Raw genomic sequence first — 21,046 nt, forward strand, 5'->3', positions numbered from 1 at the left:
AGTGAGAAAATATACAACCTTGTTGGGCTAGTGGTGCTCTTCAGTAATCCCAGTATTTTTTTAGATTGAGGCAAGAGGATCACAAGTTCGAAGTGACCTTAGCAACTTAACAAGACCCTGTCTCAGAAAAAGGGGAGAGGGAAGCCAGGGAAGTAGCTTAGTGGTAGAGCATCCCTGGGTTCAATCACAAGTACTACCAAAAATAAAAAGTATATGCAAGAAGAACATACAACCTTAGCATAATCTAACATCTATAGGGAATATTTTAAGTTACTAAAACTCATAGAATAAGGTAATTTTCAATCTTATTAAAATATTGAAATCTTTCATGTGTTCTCCTTCATTTTAAAAGATTGCATCATCTGGACTTAGCAAATCATCCTAGCACTTACCAGCATGCTTGGAAATATCAAGAAAGTGCTGTTTGCAATTTCAACATTGTTAGCCTATTCTCTGTATGACTGTTTACAGACAATTATTCAAAGAAAGTGCTAATAGGATCTCCACTTCCTGGTAGAAAACAGAAGTGGAACAAAAGTTTGTCTAAGGAAATATTCTTCCTTGAAAAGATATTTGGGGAAGAACCAGTTACTGCTGTAATAATGGCTAGTGCTGTTGTCATTTTATAGAACAGCATTAAGAAGTACCTATAATTTTCTGAGTCCAAATGATGATTACAATGATGACAGTTATAGCTCAACTTTACTAAGTGTTTAATAAGTAAAGAACTATTCTCATACTGTAGGTGTAATTAGTATTTTAACCCTCACAAAGAATCTGAGGAGGGTCCTGTTTTTATCCACAATTTACCCTGACAGAATTGATCCTAGGGAGGTTAAATAACTTACCTGTGACCACATACAGGCTGGGGAAGTAGCTCAGTACTAGAATGCTTGCCTAGCATATGTGAGGACCTGGATTCAATCCCCAGCACTGCACAAAATAAAACTCATAACTATTACCATGCGTTCTCTATGGAGGTCATATCAGTTTATATTCCCATCACAAGCATAAAAAAGATTTATACTCTGAGCCAGGCATGGTGACGCATGTCTGTAATCCTATTGACTTGGGATGCTAAGGCAAAAGAATTGCAAATTCAAGGACAACCTTAGCAACTTAGCTAGGCTAGTGCTCTACCATTGAGCTATTTACCCAGCCCAATAACTATCAAAATTTTTAACATATATTCCCCATGACTCAGCAGTTCTACTTGTTTGTGGACAACCCATATATTTACACAGAGATTTGGGATAGTACAATGTGTTTTAATTAGTAAAACACTAAAAACAATTTAGTGACCTCTCAATCAACAGTTAACTGGTTATATAAAATTAGGTGCACAGTGAAACAGTATGTAGCCATTAAAAGATATTGTTAGATTCATGTTTCCATGTGTTGCTATGAAAAGATCTCTAAGAGATGTCAAGTAAAGATAGCAAGAGCAGAAGAGTAGGGACACTGTGGTTCCATAGGTGGGGTACATTTCTCAAAAAGATGGAACGGAATGTAAGAAGGTCTGGGGTGGGAGGGAGATGGTCATTTTACCTTCTCCTATTCTGTAAGCTTTAACAAGATCTTTCACTGCATGTCTACCATTTTAAATGAATTTAAATGTGTAGCATCATTAAAAGCCTGCTGGTAAGGTAATCCCATGAAGAAAAGCCAGAGGGTATTTCGTGCTTGAGTATGTGTGATTGTAGGAAGTGCATTTAGAGGAAGGTCTCAGAAATTACATTTCCTTTCTGTCAACTTTTGAAGGTGTGTTCTCAGTGTCATTTGTTTATTCAGGCATTCAGTAAATATTGCACGGAACACTTACTATGTGTTCTTTCTTGAAAGTAAATTTTTAACTTGAGGTAAATTTATAACTTGAGCCTGGGAATTTCTTTAGAACAATGCTTTTTTTTTTGTGTGTGTGGTGCTGGGGATTGAACCCAGGGCCTTCTGCATGCAAGGCAGGCACTCTACCTACTGAGCCATATCCTCAGCCCCTAGAACAATGGACTTTAAAATTGGGAGGAACTTTGAAGATGGGTTACCTCATCTGAGGCAAGAGAAGGCTGAAATCTAAATGATATATCTGAGGTCTCAACGTGACTCGGCTGGGTGGAAAACCAGGCCTGTCATGTACCAGTCCCAGGTTTCCCCATACACCAACCCAGATGTCAGAAGGACAGGTCACCTCAAAATTGTCTTTGTCCTTCTTTCTGTTAAAGTCACTTCAAATCTTTTTCAGTAGATTTGTGTCCTCAAATGAGGAAAGAGTTAATGCTGTCAGAAATGTGACATGTTTAGTATTAAACATTTAGAGGATGAGGGGTGTCTTCAATATTTAATAGAAAAAAGTTCTGAATTTCTATTTTTTCTCTTAAAAAAGCAACATTTTGATTTATATGTCAAGATTTATGCTCTAAATTTTGTATGGACACTTTTGCCTACAGTTTTTTTTTTTTTTTTTTTCTTCTTTTTTTGTACCAGGGGTTTAACGTGGGGATGCTTTTACCCCTGAGTTCTATCCTCGGTTCTTTTTATTTATTTATTTTGAGACAGGGTCTCACTAAGTTGCTGAGGTTGGTCTCAAACTTATGATCCTCCTGCCTCAGTCTCCCTAGTCACTGGGATTACAGGCATGTGTCACGATGTATGTTCCAGTTGAACAGTGTTTTCGTTTTGTTTGTGGTATCTGGGACGAAACCCAGGGTCCTGAGCAAGCTAGGCAAGTGCTGTGCCACTAAGCTAACCTTCCCAGCCCTTTTTATTTGTTTTTGAGACAGCGTCTTACTGTAATGCTGAGGCTCACCTTGAACTTGTGATCCTCCTGCCTCAGCCTCCCAGGTAGCAGGGATTGCAGGCTTGTGCCACCACACCCTGCTTGAACAGTGTTTTTTGAATTGTACGTTATCATCTGGCTTTGGGTAGGCGTAGGCGTTATCTAACTCTATCATGAGCTCCTCAGACACCAGGTCAGCTTCTACTTGGTGGCACTGCTGACAGTGTGGTAAGTCTGTGAGGCACTTAATACATTCTTTATCATTTAAATATTTTCTCTCACATCCTTTCAATTCTTCCAGAAAACCAATGCTATGTTGAGAGAAATGTAGTCCTAGACTAGAGGATGCTACATTTTTAAAAAAGGGACAGATAGTACTATTAATTTTGAGGGCAGTCTGTCAATATAAAGATTAAACCCAGAGCATGTGGTTTATGCCTTATTGGGTACCAAACTAGAGGGCTGTGTGGGTTCCCACAGGGTAGAATTCAGTGCATCTTCTTTGACCTCCTTGTTAGCACATTAAATTATTCTGAAAACTGAAGGCACTGTAGTATGCTTTTCTTGGGAATCTGAGGAGAGCAAAGGCCAGGCTTGGTCAACACAAGACCACAGAACCCATATTTGTTAAATGTGGGCCACTCAGCCTTATTGTCACGTTTTAAACCTGCCTGTGTTGGATTTCCCTGTTTCTCCCCGTGAAGCCGCACGAGAAATCATCTGGTTAGAAAAAGAAGAGCGAGCCAGACAGCACTATGAAAAGCACTTGGAAGAGCGGAAGAAGAAGCTGGAGGAGCAGCGGCTGAAGGAGGAGCGCAGGAGGGCTGCAGTGGAGGAAAAGCGGAGGCAGAGGCTGGAGGAGGACAAGGTGAGCACCTTTCCAGGAAGGATATGGGAGGCTCCTGTTTGCAAGATGTCGTACTCTTCTGTGGAGCTTTGCAGTCAGGTGCTGGGATGCAGTGGTTTCAGAGTAATCAGTGGGACCTGCAGCCAAGGTGCTAGGGGAGGGTGGGGTGTGGGAAGCAGGTGGAGAATGGGCCGGTTATTATTGCCATGGGAATTTTAAAAGCCCCATTTCTTTGGTCTGCACCTATAGTTTATTAATGTTCAGTTCACCTGTACTAAAGTGTTAAGACAACTCCAAATAATCAGGTTTCAGTACAGCCTAACCATTTATAACCATTTTCATAATAATCACTTGACCCTTAAATCTTATACATCTGTTTTTGCAAAAATGGAAATTGAGACTCAGAATGATCAGTCACATAGATAATACAGCTCACCGAATCATAGACTCAGGATTATGTACATCTTCAGATTCTGAACTCCATTTTTAAAATATGGTACCAGCCAGGCTCAGTGATGGTGCACACCTATAATTCCAGCTACTGGGGAGGCTAAGATAGGAGGATCACAAGTTTGAGGCCAGCCTGGATCACTTAAGGAGAACTTGTCTCAAAAGATTTTTTAAAAGGGCTGGAGATGTAGCCCAGTGGTAAAGTGCCCCTGGATTCAGTTTAGTACAAAAAATTAAAATGAGAACATATGGGACTGGGAATAAAGCTGAGTTGTACAGCACTTGCTCAACATGTTCAAAGTCCTGGGTTTGATCCCTGAAAAAAAAAAAAAAAAAAAAAAGTAGCTTATGTGTTAAATATAAGTTCAAAACCCAGATGCGTGCTGCCAGGCCTATGGGTGTGGAGGACAACATCACACCCAGTAGCAAAGGTATTTGAGTGCCTGCTGTATGCCAAGGGCTTTATGATATTCCTACCTTTAGGTTAGGTATAGACATCAGCAAATAGCTTAGGAGTGGTGGAGTGGAGGTTTAGATAATAGCCCTCTCTCCACTCTGTCTTAAGTTGTAAAAATTTCAAACAGTCTGATTGAATCTAACCACTGGCTCCACTGTTGCATTTCAGGAACGCCATGAAGCAGTTGTACGGCGCACAATGGAAAGGAGCCAGAAGCCAAGGCAGAAGCCTAACAGGTGGTCATGGGGAGGCCCCCTCCATGGGAGTCCTGGCATCCACAGTGCAGGTAAATACATGGAGACCACTTTTAAACACCTCTTTTGTACATACGCTTCTTTTTTCTAAATCTGTTTGCAAAACAAAAAATCCTACTGAAATCATTAAACTGTAATTAAATGATGCTTCCACTCTTTGAGGATAAGAGGGTGATGGAGGTAAGAAGATAAGGTCCTCTCCCTTAACAGGAGCTGTTTTTCTTATGTGTTACAAAATTCCTAAAAGAGAAATCTGTGCAGCGTTACTAAAACTAGCTAGTCTCAACTCTGTTTTAGCTATTCATTTGCATAAGCATTTCCAGGATTATGGAGTAATTTAACCCATTTTATCTTTTTCTCTGGAGGAATCATAGTAATAATGACAGATCAAAATTGACACTGAGTTTGTGCATTCTGACCCTAAAGTGTCCGCCACACTAATTCTTTGATAGAAGGTATGCAGGTGTCTAAGAAAAACTAGAAATAGTAGTAGATGTCTAAGCTCTTTCTTCCTTGACTGAACATGAAATCGTACTGAGCTTTGACTTAGTGAAAGGCTTTATACTTGTACTGTAAATTCAACACACCTTGAATTTTACATAGTATTTTAGTTCTTGTTCATTTGTGTCTTTTTTTTTTTTTTTTTTGCTTTGAAAATCATGTCTTACATTCTGTCCCCAGGTGGTTTTGTTGAGTCATCATTCACGTTTCTCGATTTAGCAGGCCTGGACCACTACTTCACACCTTTGGGTAGTACTAGAAAGTCTGGTACAGACTTCCCTGTGATTGCTGATTGCCTGACTCTGGCTGGCACCGTTGCCCTAGGGCCAGTCCATGGGTGGCTGAGCCATCACTGTGTAGTCATAACGCATGCTTGCTGTCCACCTGCAGAGACCTCATCTGGGATCAGCACAGCATTTCTTAAGTGTGATAATATGACTCAGGTGACTTAAAGGTGTTGAAATAATTACATGTGGCATGTTTGCTCTCTCTTTAAATGATCATTTTGGATAAAAGCTTTTAAAAATGTTTCTTCAGACTGGAGATACAGCTCAGTGGTAGTGGACTTGCCTAGCATGCTCGAAGCCCTGGGTTCAATTCCCAGCACAATCCAAAATTTAGAAAAATTTTTTTTTTAATTTAGCTAAAAAATATTCTGGAACCAAAGTACATCCAGTTTAGCTCCCCATGCCTTCTTTCCATACTGCTGTAACCATTTTTAGTTTTATCTAACTGAATTTTTGTTTGTTTGCTCTCTTCTGTTTCATTCCTAACATTCTGTGTATCTTCTCTAACCCTTTTTTTGTTGTTGCTGTGGGGGGCGGGGCCGATGGGGATACCAAGGATTGAATTCAGGGGCACTTGACCACTGAGCCACGACCCCAGCCCTATTTTGTATTTTATTTAGCGATAGGTTCTCACTGAGTTGCCTAGCGCCTCACTTTTCCTGAGGCTGGCTTTGAACTTGTGATCCTCCTGCCTCAGACTCTGGAGCCACTGGGATTACACTGTCCCATGACAGTGAAGCAAATTCAAAAACATGTCCTTCCCTTGGTTCTTCACCACCCCCTGGTATGTGGTGGAGCACATATCAAATCTGTGACCTTAGAGGTCATTTACATGTGCTGTCTCATTCTAGGGAGAGAGTTTTGCATATATATTCCACGCAGAAAAATTGTCATGGCCTATTTTTCAGAATCTTTTTTTTTTATTAAACTTGGCTTCATGCTTTATATGTGTATGGCAAAAATCCACTGTGTTAATAGATTGTCAAACGTTTTCGAGGAAAAATAAAGCTGCTTAGCCTTAATTCTTCCATACTCAGAAGTTAATATATGACCTTTATTTCTGCTACTCAGAACAAGAGAAACCAGTATTGTATTTGTGAACCATTGGATAAAATCTATTTTTACAAAAGTTGTGAATTAGAGCAAATTGTGCTCTGTTAGAACACAAAAGTTTGTCTAAAAGTAATTGGAATTTGCTGAAGTTCTCAGAGACTAGAGAGTGAACTATGATGTGGAAAGCAACGGCCAAGTCTCACTCACTGTGAATACACTTCACTTTGCGGCCTGAGGCGGGATGCCTGCTCAGTATTTACTGACCAACAAGCAGATCCTAGAGCCTGTCTGCATGGAAATCAGTGTCTTGTACAACTGCTAGTACATCTACTAGCACCAGTCTAAAACTTTTATGCTTTTGAAAATTGATTCATTATAAATCCTTTTGTGAATTTGTTTTCTTCAGTGAGAAAAAAAAATGAATAAAAATCTCATATTTCATATATCAAGTCTCATATATCAAGAAAACACATTCATGGCATAGCTCTGTAATTTTAATGATTTATGGCAGATTTAAATGTTTTACCATTCACAGCAGTTTGGATGGATAGGAAGACCTAGTCTAGCTAATTTTTTCCTTTTACTTTGAAACAGAAGTAAATTTTCTAATACCTTGTGGAGAATCTGCCTGAAGATAGGCTTGCATGTGATGTAATTTTCCTCCAACTGAAGTTCATCATAGGAAGAGTAGCATTAGAAAATGTGTTGCTATCGAATCACCTGGGAGTGACTTTCATTTTCCTTCATGTGCCCTGGGCCTCACTTTTCATCACTCTAATGTTTCCCTAAATGCTGTCATCATTAGGACAGCCCCAGTTATGTGTAAATGTAAGCCACAGAAATAGTGTTTGGTGTCTTTTTTTTTTTTAATAAAATTATTTTGACCATATAAATAAATCCCAGTTGAAAATAGAAATCCATAGCCAGTTGTAGTTGTGTATGCCTGTAATTCCAGCAACTCAGGAGGCTGAGGCAGGAGCATCACAAGTTCCAGGGCAGCCTCAGCAACTTAGCGAGGTCCTATGCAACTTAGTGAGATTCTGTCTCAAAATAAAAAAGGGCTGAGAATATGGCTCAGTGGTAGAGCAACTTTAGGTTCAATTCACATCACCAAAAAAAAAAAAAAAAAAAAAAAAAAAAGATGTTAATTGAAGACGAAGTGCAGATCACAGTACACAATAAATAATAGTCAAAAATGGTTATTCCTTGGGGGAAGTTTTTTGCACAGTGTTTGCTGCTGAGGTTCCTTAAGCCAATGGGAACTAGATTTTGAAGGATCTGCCACAATGAATGTTCTTGCTTTAGTTTTATGTTTAGTTTTAGTTTCTAACAGTAGAAAATAAAACACAGCAAAACTTCTTTAACTTCAGTTATTGTAGGTCAGAATATCCACTTGCCTGCTGGACAAGTTTATAATGAACTTTTTAGACTTTGATTGTAGGTAGTATTATTCAGGGAATATAACTTGTGCTGACAAGCGTGATTACAACTTGGTTCCACTGATCCAGCAGGAATTTAACAGAGCTGATTTTTGTCTTTTATGTGGCTCTTCCCTTTGATGTGAACTTCAAGAATTATTTTTAAATTATTTTCAGGATGAACAATAATACTCATCAGCTTATAAAGAATTCTTATTTTATTTACATCGCTCTTGCTTTTGTTGGGCAAGTTTGTGCACTAAATCTCCATTTGTAGGCCACACTAAACTCATGGGGCACAAGGTTATTTGTAGACCTTTATAAAAGTAAGGCAGTATGGCCATCCTTTCCATACCAAGAGCATTTCTTTGTCTTTCTTGTTCTTAAAACCACTTTTCTGTAATGAGCTGTATGGAATGCCTGGCTCTATAAAGAAAGGCATCAGCAAGTAGACAGAACCTGCTGTGCATTTTTCCCAGTGTTTTTCCCAGCCCATCATTCCTACCTTCGAGAATGATGAAGGCATTCACTTTATTGTCCTCTCTTTGCTTCATGGTCTGTTATTTCCATAGCCCTTTATTGGTTCTCCTTTTGTCTTCATCCACTTGTTATATTACAACAGTATCCTTGAGTTTTAGACTTGTGCACTGAATAATTATTCTGTAAGAAAAAAATGAATTTTATTTCTAGCCTTTAAGTTACCTTTACCATGTCCACTTAGAAAACTGTGCTATTATGAAAGATCTAGAAATACAGCTGAAAAGCATCCAATCCTAGTTTCTCCTTCCATCAGTGAGCTAGAAAATTGCAATCCTGCATGCTGGCTGTCAATTAGCATTATCTCCATTTGTTTTAGATCCAGACAGGCGGTCAGTTTCCACCATGAATCTTTCGAAACATGTTGATCCCGTCATTAGCAAGCGGCTCTCCTCCTCATCTGCAACTTTGCTAAATTCTCCAGATAGAGGTACAGTCAAAAGGAAAACAAAAAAAAAGTGTTATGTTATTTACTTAATGCTTTTTTTTTTTGAATGTTTACAGATGAAAATAAGCATCTGAAGTTGCTTTCCCTACGTTTCTTAAATAGGAAGAAAAAAACTTCAGAGTAAAAAAGCAATAAACGACTGAACAGCATTTTCCTTGCGACAAGAACTTTCTCATTTTAGAACGTGGCTGAATGATTGCATTTAGCAGTGATGAAAGCGGTGCTGCTCTCAACTTTTTAGTAGATGAGTTTACAGCTCCAGAAATCACCCACTTATCCACCAAAATGCAAATGGTCTTTGTTATGAACATTTCTTTCACTTCAATCATATTGTCTATGGCTTTTCATCTGTACCTTGGGAATGCCAGGCTCTGACTTTCCATAGAAAACTTTAAATGATTCGCATTGATAGATTTCATTTTGCTATTTACTTCCCACTTAACCAAGCATGCCTTTCTTGTGTGTGTGATTGGTTTTTTGGTGTCCATTCATTTACTCCTGAGGAATTTGACCTAATGTCAACCAACAATATCATCGTCATTACAGCCTCTTGAGAAGTTCGGTAATCATATAATCCTTCAGTTAACATCTTGGTTTTAAGTTTTATTCATCCTGTGGATTTACAGTACATGAATGTCGAATTATTTATGAAGTAAGTTTTATTTTACATAGCTCATAGAAGGAACAATAAGCTTCTAAGATAAGCTACTTGTTTTACATGGCTAAGATGCTTTTAAATAAAACCAAAGAATTACTGTGCAGTATAAAAGCACATAATTGTTAAAAATGACAAATTGTGGTTACCTCAAATACTTTATAAAGAAACTGGGAAAGTTTCGGTGTTTATAATCTTTAAAAAATGTAATGTGTGCATGTTCTGTATGTGTGTATGTGTATTTGTATGTTTTGTAATATATAAAAGATATGGTGTTATTGTATTGTACAATATTATATGAGTGATGTTATTTTATAACTAATCTCATAAAGTGATAAATGATGGAACAACTTCCTAGTCTTGCCTTCTAACCAAAACCTTTCCCTTTAAAAAACAATTTGCATAAATCAATATTAGACATATAACCAAATTAGGGATCTTTTGTGTTAAAGTTTTAATTAAAATTTCTTAGCTGGGAATGGTGGCACATGCCTGTAATCCTAGTAATTCCAGAAGCTGAGGTAGGAGGTTCACAAGTTTGAAACCAGCCTCAGCAACTTGGAAAGACCCTGTCTCAAAATAAAAAATAAAAAGGACTAAGGAGGTAGCTCAGTGGTAAAAATCCCCTGGGTTCAGTCCCCAGTACTGCAAAAATAAATAAATAAATAAATAAGTAAAAATGTCTTTCACAAACATCTTTTATTTTCAAACTTGTTCCCTTAATGTAATGTAAAATATAACATTGAATGCTGTTTTTATACTTGTCTATTCACCTCTGGAATGGGTCACTTAATGAGATCTTTTAATTTCATACTTTCATGACCTCGGTCTGAGACAAACTATAAAATCAGGATTTTATAGTACTCTTTGTTAAGCCTGACTTAGTGCCAAAATTAGAGTGAGGTTTGAGACCGGCAGTAAACTGAACAGTGAATGTTCTGTCCACATCTCGGTGGAAGGACAATGTCGAATTGTCTTTATCTATTAGATACAAGGTGATATCTTATGGATTGTATATGATAGTATCTAATTGGCTATTCCTAAGGTAATCTCTTAGAAATTATATTACCTGAATCATCCATGCCCAGTTGGATCATCTGAAGCAGTTGGGGTAATATTCTCTCAAGAGTTGAGAGCCTGACTTAATGTCCCACAGGCTAATTACTGCAGAAGAGTGAATAGAAATGAGGTCCCAGCTCCTTACTGTGGAACTGCTATGCTGTGTCTGCAGTTCTCCCCTTCCTGGGTGTCCAACCTGAGGTTACCTCTGTGCTTGCTTTCTTTAGATAGGTTAGAAATGGAGTGAGGACTAGTAGACCCTGTCTCAAAAAGTATAGAGAGCTGGGGATGTAGCTCAGTGGCAAAGTGTTTCTGGGTTCAGTCCCCAGTACAAAGGAAGAAAAATAGACGTGGAGTTAGGACACCAGGGTAAAGGAAAGTTCAATAACCAGTTTATATCTGGGGCCAGGGACCACCCCTTGAATCCTGGTGCAGGACGAGAAAGTTGAACATTACGCTGTGCTAAGAGAACAAGAGGAAGAGCACTGAATTTGAGAGTTTTGCTTCTCTGCCTGCTTATCAAAAAACTGTAAACAAGTTCTTGGCCTGCCTGATCAGAGAAGCCTAGAAGGGGCTCTCTTATGTAGAAAATTTTTTGTTTTGTTTAAGTTAGACAAAACCCACATTTGGACAGTGAGAGGCTTAGGGTCTTTCAGTAAGAATAGAAGCTCTTTTGAATTTGAATTTCTTTAATTTATAAATATTTCTTATCTGGTACCCATTTTTTAAAGTTATGCCTTATCATCTCATTAAAAAGCATGCTTATGGCTGGGCACAGTGGCACAACCTTTGGTCCTAATGACTCAAGATCTTGAGGCAGGAGGATCAAAGTTCAAAAGCAGCCTCAGCAACTCAGTAAGACCCTGTCTCAAAATAAAGAAGGGCTGGGGTATAACTCAGTGGTAGAGCACCCATGGGTTCAATTCTCCAGAAAAAAAAAAAAAAAAAAAAAAATATATATATATATATATATATATATATACACACACACATATATAATTAGTAAATTAGAGACCTTTACAGACAAATATATCAAGAGGGTATATACATCATTACTGGATTGCTTGAACTTCTTAGTCAAATATTAAAATGAGGCTCTGAAGCCATCAAAACTAATTGTCAGCTGAAATGCATCCTAACAGCTCTATGGTTATTAAATATATTGAAACGTTGTCATATCATTTAATAAATAGATATTTATAGATATTTCCCCAAATGTGTTTTCACAGGCCCTCCAAAGCTAGAGGAGACCAGTCAAGGTCTGTGTTTGTGCCCTATAGAGTTTTGAAATACTTTGATTATCTGAATATAGTATTACTTGGATTGATAAGATTACCTGGTTTCAAGGAAACCTGATTATTAAAGGTTTCTATAATTGCTACAATATGTTGATATTTTCCCATTAAAAGCGTGTATTACCTGGAACTGGTCACGGTGGAGCATACCTATAATCCCAGCCACTCAGGAGGCTCAGACAGGAGGATCAGAAGTTCAGGGACAGCCTCAGAAATTTAGCAAGACCCCATGTCAAAAGAAAACATGACTGGGGATGTAGCTTAGTGATAAAGCATCCTTTGGTTCAATCCCAGTACCAAACAAAACAAAACCAAAATAAACCCAAAATCCAGGATATATTACTTTTAAGCTACCCACCTAACCAGTTCAAAAAAGAACAATGGAGAATTTGAACAGAATAAGAATGAAGTTGCCTAGTTTTTGCTTCAAATTAGTCAATACACTTTCCCCCTAGAAAAATCATCAGAAGACACATTGGTGGACCTCAAGCCAAATTCTGCCTCGAGCATGGCTCTCTTTAACCTGAGCAGTGCTTTTTCTTGCTTTAATTTGCTAACATTTAAAATATGAAAGATTTCATAGAACATTTAGATTTCCTCCTCCTAATGAAAAAATTTATATATATCAGAATTGGGCAACAAAAAAATTTGCTCTCTTCTGCTTGGCACCCATTACTTGAATGTGGTTGTGCAGATATCCACAATGTTTGTGAGGCCAGACCACTTCTTTGTTATTCCACATGGCCCCTTGCAGCCTTTTTGTGCACCTCCCCTGATCTGGGTGGTTTATTATTGAAATTGTCAACCTCTCATTTTTAAGTCTTTAAATGGGGCCAATACCATAGAGTTCCATGAGAGTCAACATCTCCTCCTTCAGTTTTTTAATCTTAAAATCAGGTCACAGTAGATGGGAAAAACACTGAACTAACTGTCCTTTGTGAGCACCTACTACAAGGCTACCTTACAGAGTTTCTCCTCTGGAAGGCAGCAGGTGTGAGTGTGGTAGATGCTGAAGCCCGATTCTCCTAGCACCATCTTTCATTCAAAGTGTTGAGGTTTGCTTTACACTAAAATTAGAGTGGTCTCATAATGATCTTCATTGGAAGCAAATTCTGTAGTTGATGGCCTAGAGACTCACAGAAATGGAGTAATTGAACTTCTCAATGGAGAAAAGAGAAAAAGACATCTTTTCCATGATACCTCATCTCTGCTGTTCTAAGCTGCAGGCATCCAACAGTTTTTGTAAGAAAAGAAAGCATTCATCTTTCTTCCCTTTTCCATCCATTGAACATATACTTCTGTTGAAGATCTTCAATGAATTCTAATCCCTTTTTCCCCGTTGCTTTATTCTGTGAATATGTTCTAATTTCAGGTTACATCATTCTATTCTGTTGTTACATACACTCTCACTACCCTACTAGTTGATGATAGTACTTGCCCACGGTGCTTTCTGGCCTTAAGGATTGCAGTTTTTTTGACTGATCTTTTTCATTAGTGTCTTAATGCCAGATGATATTTTATTTTACCAAAAAGACTTCTAAACAGAAAATCCGATGAATAATTCATTAATTCTTAAATTCACCAGAGCTTTGATCAAAATAGCTACTCTTTTAAAATCAAATCAGGTAATTAGGGAGTTTACTGGAAGTTGATTCTTCTTCCAAATAGAAGCGAATATTTTAAAGTAACAATACTTAGCAGTATGTGGCTTCTGTTAACTAAAAATGATTTCCTAGAATTTAAGTGCCATTCCAAACCACCTGCTCCAGAGACAAAGGGCACTTACACCCGAGGTTTATGAAACAGAATACTTAGTGATCTTGTCAGGTAACTTTTTCAAGTGCATTCTAAAACAGATTAGAATGTGGTGGTATTTGTAGAAGTTTACACACTTCTTTACTGGTATTTTTGGAAAATACCTTCTATGTTTTCATATGCCATCATTGGAAGCTATAATATATAAGCAAAGTAATTAATTTATAATTAGCATGCATTTCCTAACCATGGCCTCCTAGGCCCTAGTACAATGTGGGGCCATATATTGTTGCATTATCTTAACTTAGTTTTCTTGGTTCTTCAGGCACCCACTACTAATCTTCAAGATTACCCTTATATTGAATTTTGACTTTTCTGTTTCATTTTACCTTGCTTCAACCTTAGCCTTGATCCTCAGCCAAAATTTTTATATTGTTGCCAAGCAGGGACATGAAAAAACCTGGCTTGCTGAGTGGAAAGGTCAGGAGTCCCATGCAGAAATTTGTATGAGTCATTTTTTTTTTTTTTTTTAATTTAACCCCATCCCCCAGTTGCTCAAATAGTGGTTCATGGAGATCTAGCATAGTTTAATGGGAATGTTCTCTATATTTTGTATAAATCTGATCTTCCATTACCTGCCAACGCCTCTGTTGGGATTTATTATTCAAGGTATTTAGGATGCCCCGTGTCTGAGGTGTGTACCGTCAGTCCATTGCCCATTCAGATGTCCATCTGATAGGCCCACCCTGGAATTACTCATAGATGCCAAAACAGATGTAATTGAGTGATATTTCTGTTTTAATCTTCGACTAAAACCTCCTTTAGAGGCTACTGCAAACAGCCTTCGTGGAACAGCTTTGTGGAAGCACTTTTGCGGAGCGGCTGCTCCTCTTGGGCATAGTTTCTGATTTTCTGACTCACGGCCAGCTGTCTGCCCTGGAGAGCCTGGTCTCTCTCAAAGGCCAAGCATATGGAGCTGATAGGTATGATGCGGTTCGCCCCCTTGACTCTGGGAGAATGCTTCTAACATCTTGCTTATGTGGTGACGTTTAGCTCGCCGCCTGCAGCTCAGCCCATGGGAAAGCAGCGTGGTTAACAGACTCCTGACGCCCACACACTCGTTCCTGGCCAGAAGTAAAAGCACAGCAGCCTTGTCTGGAGACACAGGTAAAGCCGTCCAGGTGGAACTCTCCTGGTGAGGTAAAGTCCTCCTTGCAGAGCGTATCTGCGCTGCCACCTCCATTTTTCCTGACGTGTGCTTCCCTCTGCTCTAGTGGAACTGTCTGTTGGTCTTGGTTCATGCCTCTGGCATTGTTTCCTCTTAGTATCCACCTTAGCATCTTATCTGAACACCAGTCACCAGGCGGACAAATGAAGCCCCTCTGATCAGATGGCTTCAGCTAGCTCTGTTCTTGAAGCTGCCAAAAGAAAAATATCCCTTACCTACCATTCTTTCTGCCCCTGTATCTCAGCAGATGATCAGAGATAGATACAATTTAATGTTTAATACCAATATGTGGACTCGGGACTAAAATCAAAGCACAGACCTATTATTTAAGCATAGAGTTTCGTAATGTGGCTGTGGGCTACTGCTTATCCTCCCCGCCAGTCTCTTATATGTAATCTAGGAACAAAACCCTTACAAACTCTAAAGAGTGTGGAGAAGGATAATTAGAGTGTATAGAATATAATTATAGAGTCACATTCATTGAAATTATGTAGAACGTACCTACTACTGGCTATTATATTGTCTACTTTTTGAAATGTAAAACATGCCTGAATAAGCCAATTGGCTCATTCACTTAATGAGAAGTTAGTGTGCAGCTTCATGCAGTTGGTGAGGAAAGTTTATTAGGTTTTTGATGTCACTACGCCCATGGTGAATGGATTTAGATTTTCACAAATCTCTCTGGATATAGTTGGTGAATCTGTGTAACCCATCTTACCCTCATCTTTGGCACTCAGGAAATTGTATACCTCCTTTCAAAAAATACCTTTAAAAATTCTTTATCTCTGCAAGCCTCCTCATGTGTATTAGCCAACTTTACCTCTAACAGTCCTTGGTGGTTTTATGGTGTCTTTCATCTACAGTGCCCAATGAGCTAATAAGCATCAACTCTGCTTCTCATAGCACCCCTGGGAATCAGTCTAGAGAGCAGGCACGGGCATTCCCACCAACTGCCATGGAAAGCAAGTGTAAGGGCGATAAATGTCTTACACCAGAGCACCTAGAAAATGGGTGGACTAGATCTTAACTGTGCTCATCTTCCCTCTTCAGAACCCTGTGATATTTTGTGTCCAGTTGTGCAGTCAACTAGTTGGAGCACAGCATTCTTTTTTTTTTTTTTTTCCTATCAAGTAGTTTTTTCAGAGCTGTAGCCCTACATTTGAGACTTTTCTGGAAGGAAAAGTATAACAGATCTCAAGATACTCTATGCCTATGAATTTCATACTTTAATGCAAGTCATGAAAACTTTTCTTCATACTGAAGAACGTGTCAGGCTGCTTCTGCATCCTGTTTCACGGGATCTCCATAGTTCATGACCATCCACCATGCATCTCCACACTGTATGTAGTGCTATGCCTAAAGACTGTCTCAAAGCTAGAAAATTGTCTTGGCTGTTTCTGTCATCACTAACTTTTACCAATTCTTTCGCTCTTTCTCTAGTCTTCCAACACCATTTCCTCATTTTTCACCCATTTTACTCACCCGCCTGTCCTCCCACCTTGTTCTTCATTGTTACGCTCAGTTGGGGTGCTTTTTGTCTGCAGATTGGCTCTTTACTTTGCTACTTTTTTTTTTTTTTTTTAAGCGTGGAATACCGCATAGCCTCTACTCCAGTTGCCTGTTGTGTTAGTATATTCCCTGGATCGTTGTCACCTTTTGCATTGATATGGCTTATATTTAATGAATCCAACCCTTGATTTTTGCAAAAATTCCTATTTGGAATTATACGTAACTATGTGTAAATATATCTTCCAGTTGTCTTTTCTAAGACACTGTTTCTGTCACTTTTATTGTTCCATGTACTCTCATTGATGATTATTTTCTGCCTTTCCATCTTAGTTTGTCTCTTGACTTCCTCTTATTCCCAGTTGCCTTTGGCAAAAGCATGACCTACATCCATAGCAGGAGTTACACTAGTAGATTAAAACAGCTATTCTTACCCCTAAGGTATTTGTTGATTGCAGACTCTCTGAACAAGCAATAGAGCCATGGAAAATTAAAATCCAGGTCTCTTGCCTCTCCTTTGCAGTCATTACTGTGGGTTGACTTTTCCATGTGTGTTTTGTTTTGTTTTGTTTTGGTCTGTTTGTTTTTTGGTGAATGGAGAAAATTCAAAATTTATGTGACTGTAAAGTGGTTAGAAGATACAGTAGGCCCTCAATGTTAATATTCTGTTATGCAAATTTTCTGTTCTCTGTGCTGCACTCCAATCACCTGAACTGTATTATCATTGCTTGACACCCACTATTTCATATAGAAGAATTTGAATGAGTTAAATTAATGCACACTTATTACCAGTCTCAGCAACTTAATGAGACCCTGTTCAAAAAAGAAAAAAGGGGAAGAGCTGTGGGATGTACCTCGGTGGTAGAACACCCTTGGATTCAACACTCCGCACTGCAAAAAAAAAAATTGTTTCCATACAGTTTCCCCTGTGATCACAAAAAGCAAAATAAGAGGTTCTCCTTCCATCCTTTACAGTAAGTTAAGGTCAGAAGTAAAACTTTATGTCATTTCTCATGTGATATGCACATACTGCTTTAAGAACCAAGGACATGCAAAAGGTTTTAGTTTATCCTGAAGAAATAGAATTCTGTTTTCAGATGATAAGAAAAGAGGTACAGTTTCCAGTCTATTACAATTCAGTGATAACTAGAGGATACTACAAGGCATTAAATAAAAGAATACATTAATAAAGATGTAGTCTAGGGCTATGGATGTAGCTCAGTGGTAGAGTGTTTGATTCCAATATGACCCAGGGGGGCGGGCAGCCTGATCAATTTCTAACTCTAGATTAAATCAAAATAACAAATACTTTTAAACTCTAATTCTAAAATCAAGGTTACACCAAACTGGACATGGTAGCACATGCCTGTAATCCCCGTGACTCAAGTAGCTGAAGCAGGAGTATCATAAATTCCAGGCCAGCCTGGGCCACTTAGACTCTCTCAAAATAAAAATATTAAAAAGGACTGGGATATAGCTCAGTAGTAGAGAGCTCTTGGGTTCACTCTCCAGTACCACACACAGGTACAAATACATATATAGAGAGATAAAGTACCTCAGATTTGTCTTGTGAACTTTTGGGCTTCTATTGTTTTTGTTGTTTTGGGGATTGAACCCAGATTTTTATTTCAAGACAGGGCCTCACTCAATTGCCCAGACTGACCTTTAGCTTTCAATCCTCCTGCCTCAGCCTCCTGGGTAGCTGGGATGACTGGCGTATACCACTGTGATGGATGAACTTTTGAGGGTTTAACTTATTAATACAGTTAGCATTTGGCTGACCTGGCACAGCAGTCTCAGCCAGCATCTCTGTCTGTCTCTTTCTCTCTGTTAGGGGGTTTGAACCTAGGGTCTCATGTGTACTAGGCAAGTGCTCTACCACTGAGCCACCTCCCCAGCCTCATGCCAGTCTTTTATACAGGGTTGCTACAATGGCTAGGTAAAGTAATTTTATCACCTGACCCAAATGCATATATTATCCTGGGTAGTCATGTTTTTGGTGGAAAGCAGGATTTCTGAATGAGATCTGAAAATGGACCTTGGAACTTTAGTTCCCCCACTTTTGATATGTGTGTGATGTTACATAAATTTCTTTAAATCATTGTTGCTCAGAATAACTTGATGAATGACAGTGTTCCTTTGAAGGTGAATGATCAGAAACTATGTAGATTTTCAGAAAACCTTCTATCTTGAGTAAAAATGTAAAAGGTACTCATGATTCAATGTTATTTTTGGCCATCTTAACATATTTATGTTCTTTTCACAATTTTAACTAGTTACAGCCTATCTTCCCATAAGTTCTGCTGCTGCTGCTTATGAAATATTGAATGCCTTGGCTTTTGGAAAAACCCAGAAGCATGCGTTGGTTTGCCTTTACATAGATAATACATTTACAGAAATCTTTTCTGGAAATGATTAGTTATTCCTGTAACAAGTCTTAATACCTGGTAAGACTTGGTCATTTAACATACTTAAAGTTTAGATACCCCCACCCCACCCACTGGCTGTTGAACTTGAGCCATGAAATAGCTGTAGTTTATCTTGCTTGCCTGCTTGCACGCTTCTACTCTTTCTATCTTTTTTTCCCATCGTAAAGCAAATTAGACCAAACTCTGATTATAAGTCAATCATATAAAAATTACCTCATATCACTAATGTAGCATTTTACCAGAACCATTTGTTTACAGGACTGTCAGGTCATGGTTTTCCATAATTGGATTATATCTAGATCTCTAACCGGCATTTAAATAGACACGTAGCTAGCAGCATGGTTCAGATTTTTCACTTGGACGTGCCTTCTTTTTTGGCCCATAATAAACTCACAGGAAGTGCGGAGAGTTGAGTATTGATGGTTCTGGGCACCGTTAGGTAATAACATCTTCTCCCTACTTTTCTCTCTGTCTCTGCTCGGCTCCTTTTCCTGAACCTGCTTTTGGCTTTCTTCACCTGTTCTTCTGGCACTCTTGTGTGTAAAACCAATCACCTGCACCCTAGTTATCCCCATTTGTCCTCGTTCAGCATCTTGCAGCCCCATCATCATGCCCTACAAAGCCGCACACTCTAGAAATCCGGTGGACCGACCAAAACTCTTTGTAACACCACCCGAGGGCTCTGCGCGCAGGAGGACCACTCATGGCACGTTGGTGAGTAGCAGTTGGGAGCAGGCTGGCAAGTCTGGGAGTCAGTGCTTTTTCTGTGCGGAGTGGATACAGCCCTGAGGTGCGGTGCGGGTGTCAGACAGGATGGTCCAGCATTCCACTCATTACGACGAACCTGGCTGGTTGGTACCTCACCCACCTCCCCACGTGGCCACTTCTTTCCCACTTGAAATATTTCTTTCCCTAATATTTCAACTGGAAGATGAAAATGGATCTTTGTTCAAGCGTATGAGTGCCTGACCTATCCTGCTGGGGACTCCATACAAATAAATGAAATGGCCAGGCATGGTGGCACCCACCTACAATTCCAGTAATCCTCAGGGAGTCTGAGGCAGGAGGATCACAAGTTCAAGGCTAGCCTTGGCAACTTAGGGAGACCCTCAGCAACTTAGCAAGACCTTGTCTCCAAAAATAAAAAGGACTGGGGTAAAGCTCCTGGTTCTAACCCTCCAAACCAAAAAGTGAATAAGTGCAATGCCAGAATGTCTTCATTTTTTAAATAGGCAAACCAAATGGCCTTTGCAGGGAAAATGGGCCTTATCCGCTGCCCCTTTAATCCCAGCCACATCCAGAATCCTGCAGGACTCCAAGTGCGGTTCACTGAACATCAAGATGAGGGATTTTTATCCTGCTTAACTAATCCCTGTCAGTGTCCACATCTTTAAATACAGTGAAGAATATTTTGAAGACACTAGTTATTTGCTAAGTAACCAATTCTTGAAAGGCTGTTGGCCTGTATTATAAACTCAGATTTTGCGCGTGAGGAATGTAATTTCTGATTGTTATTACTGGCAAGGTGACTGAGCTCATGTTAATTTTCATCATGCTGTAAACAGCAGTGAGGTGATTTATGTGTCTTCGGGAGTCTTTCCTCATCTTTGTTTTAAACTGTACTTATTTGATACCATTCAAAGATCATTGGTCTGTGGCCTTAAGACACTGTACTTTAGTACACAAGACACTAGACTGTTCTTCAGTGTCACAGACGCTAAGCCACCAGCTCTCATTGCCTCTCCCATGATCATAGTATGGCCCTTGTAATGACTGACTGAAGAATCGTTTTTAAATCTTAACTTCCCAGAGCAGTTCAGATGGATAAAGATGATGGACACTTCAAAGGCTTTTGCTCAGAGGATGATTTGAGGATTGTGAGAGCCTTGAGGGCTTTGCTGGTGGCAATTTTTCTTTCAAGCCCCTTCAGGCATCAGTGTGAATTCATGATGGAGTCAGACCGGAAGCCCTTAGAGCCAGAGGTGAAACTACCTTCGATGTCTGCGGAGTGTTAGTTCATTGGTGCGCAGAGATCCTGGCTGTGGGCAAAAAGCGATAGTGAGGCAACATAGCTTTGGGTGCTTATCAGGCAGG

General features: G+C 39.2%; 1 protein-coding gene across 8 annotated transcripts in view; it reads left to right on the forward strand.

Moving 5' to 3' along the window:
* The window catches only part of Map7 (microtubule associated protein 7), a 171,452-nt gene that overhangs the window by 127,144 nt on the left and 23,262 nt on the right, over positions 1-21,046 (forward strand). For 5 of the 8 annotated variants that reach the window (XM_047557613.1, XM_047557616.1, XM_047557608.1 and 2 more), the window contains 5 exons: positions 3,478-3,641; positions 4,696-4,813; positions 8,897-9,007; positions 14,843-14,956; positions 19,518-19,666. In XM_047557613.1, the coding sequence (XP_047413569.1) occupies positions 3,478-3,641; positions 4,696-4,813; positions 8,897-9,007; positions 14,843-14,956; positions 19,518-19,666 (656 nt within the window). The remainder of the gene's footprint in view (positions 1-3,477; positions 3,642-4,695; positions 4,814-8,896; positions 9,008-14,842; positions 14,957-19,517; positions 19,667-21,046) is intronic. The other 3 variants (XM_047557612.1, XM_047557614.1, XM_047557615.1) reach the window with 3 other exon arrangements.

Source organism: Sciurus carolinensis, chromosome 7 (assembly GCF_902686445.1).
Source record: "Sciurus carolinensis chromosome 7, mSciCar1.2, whole genome shotgun sequence".
Lineage (NCBI taxonomy): Eukaryota > Metazoa > Chordata > Mammalia > Rodentia > Sciuridae > Sciurus > Sciurus carolinensis.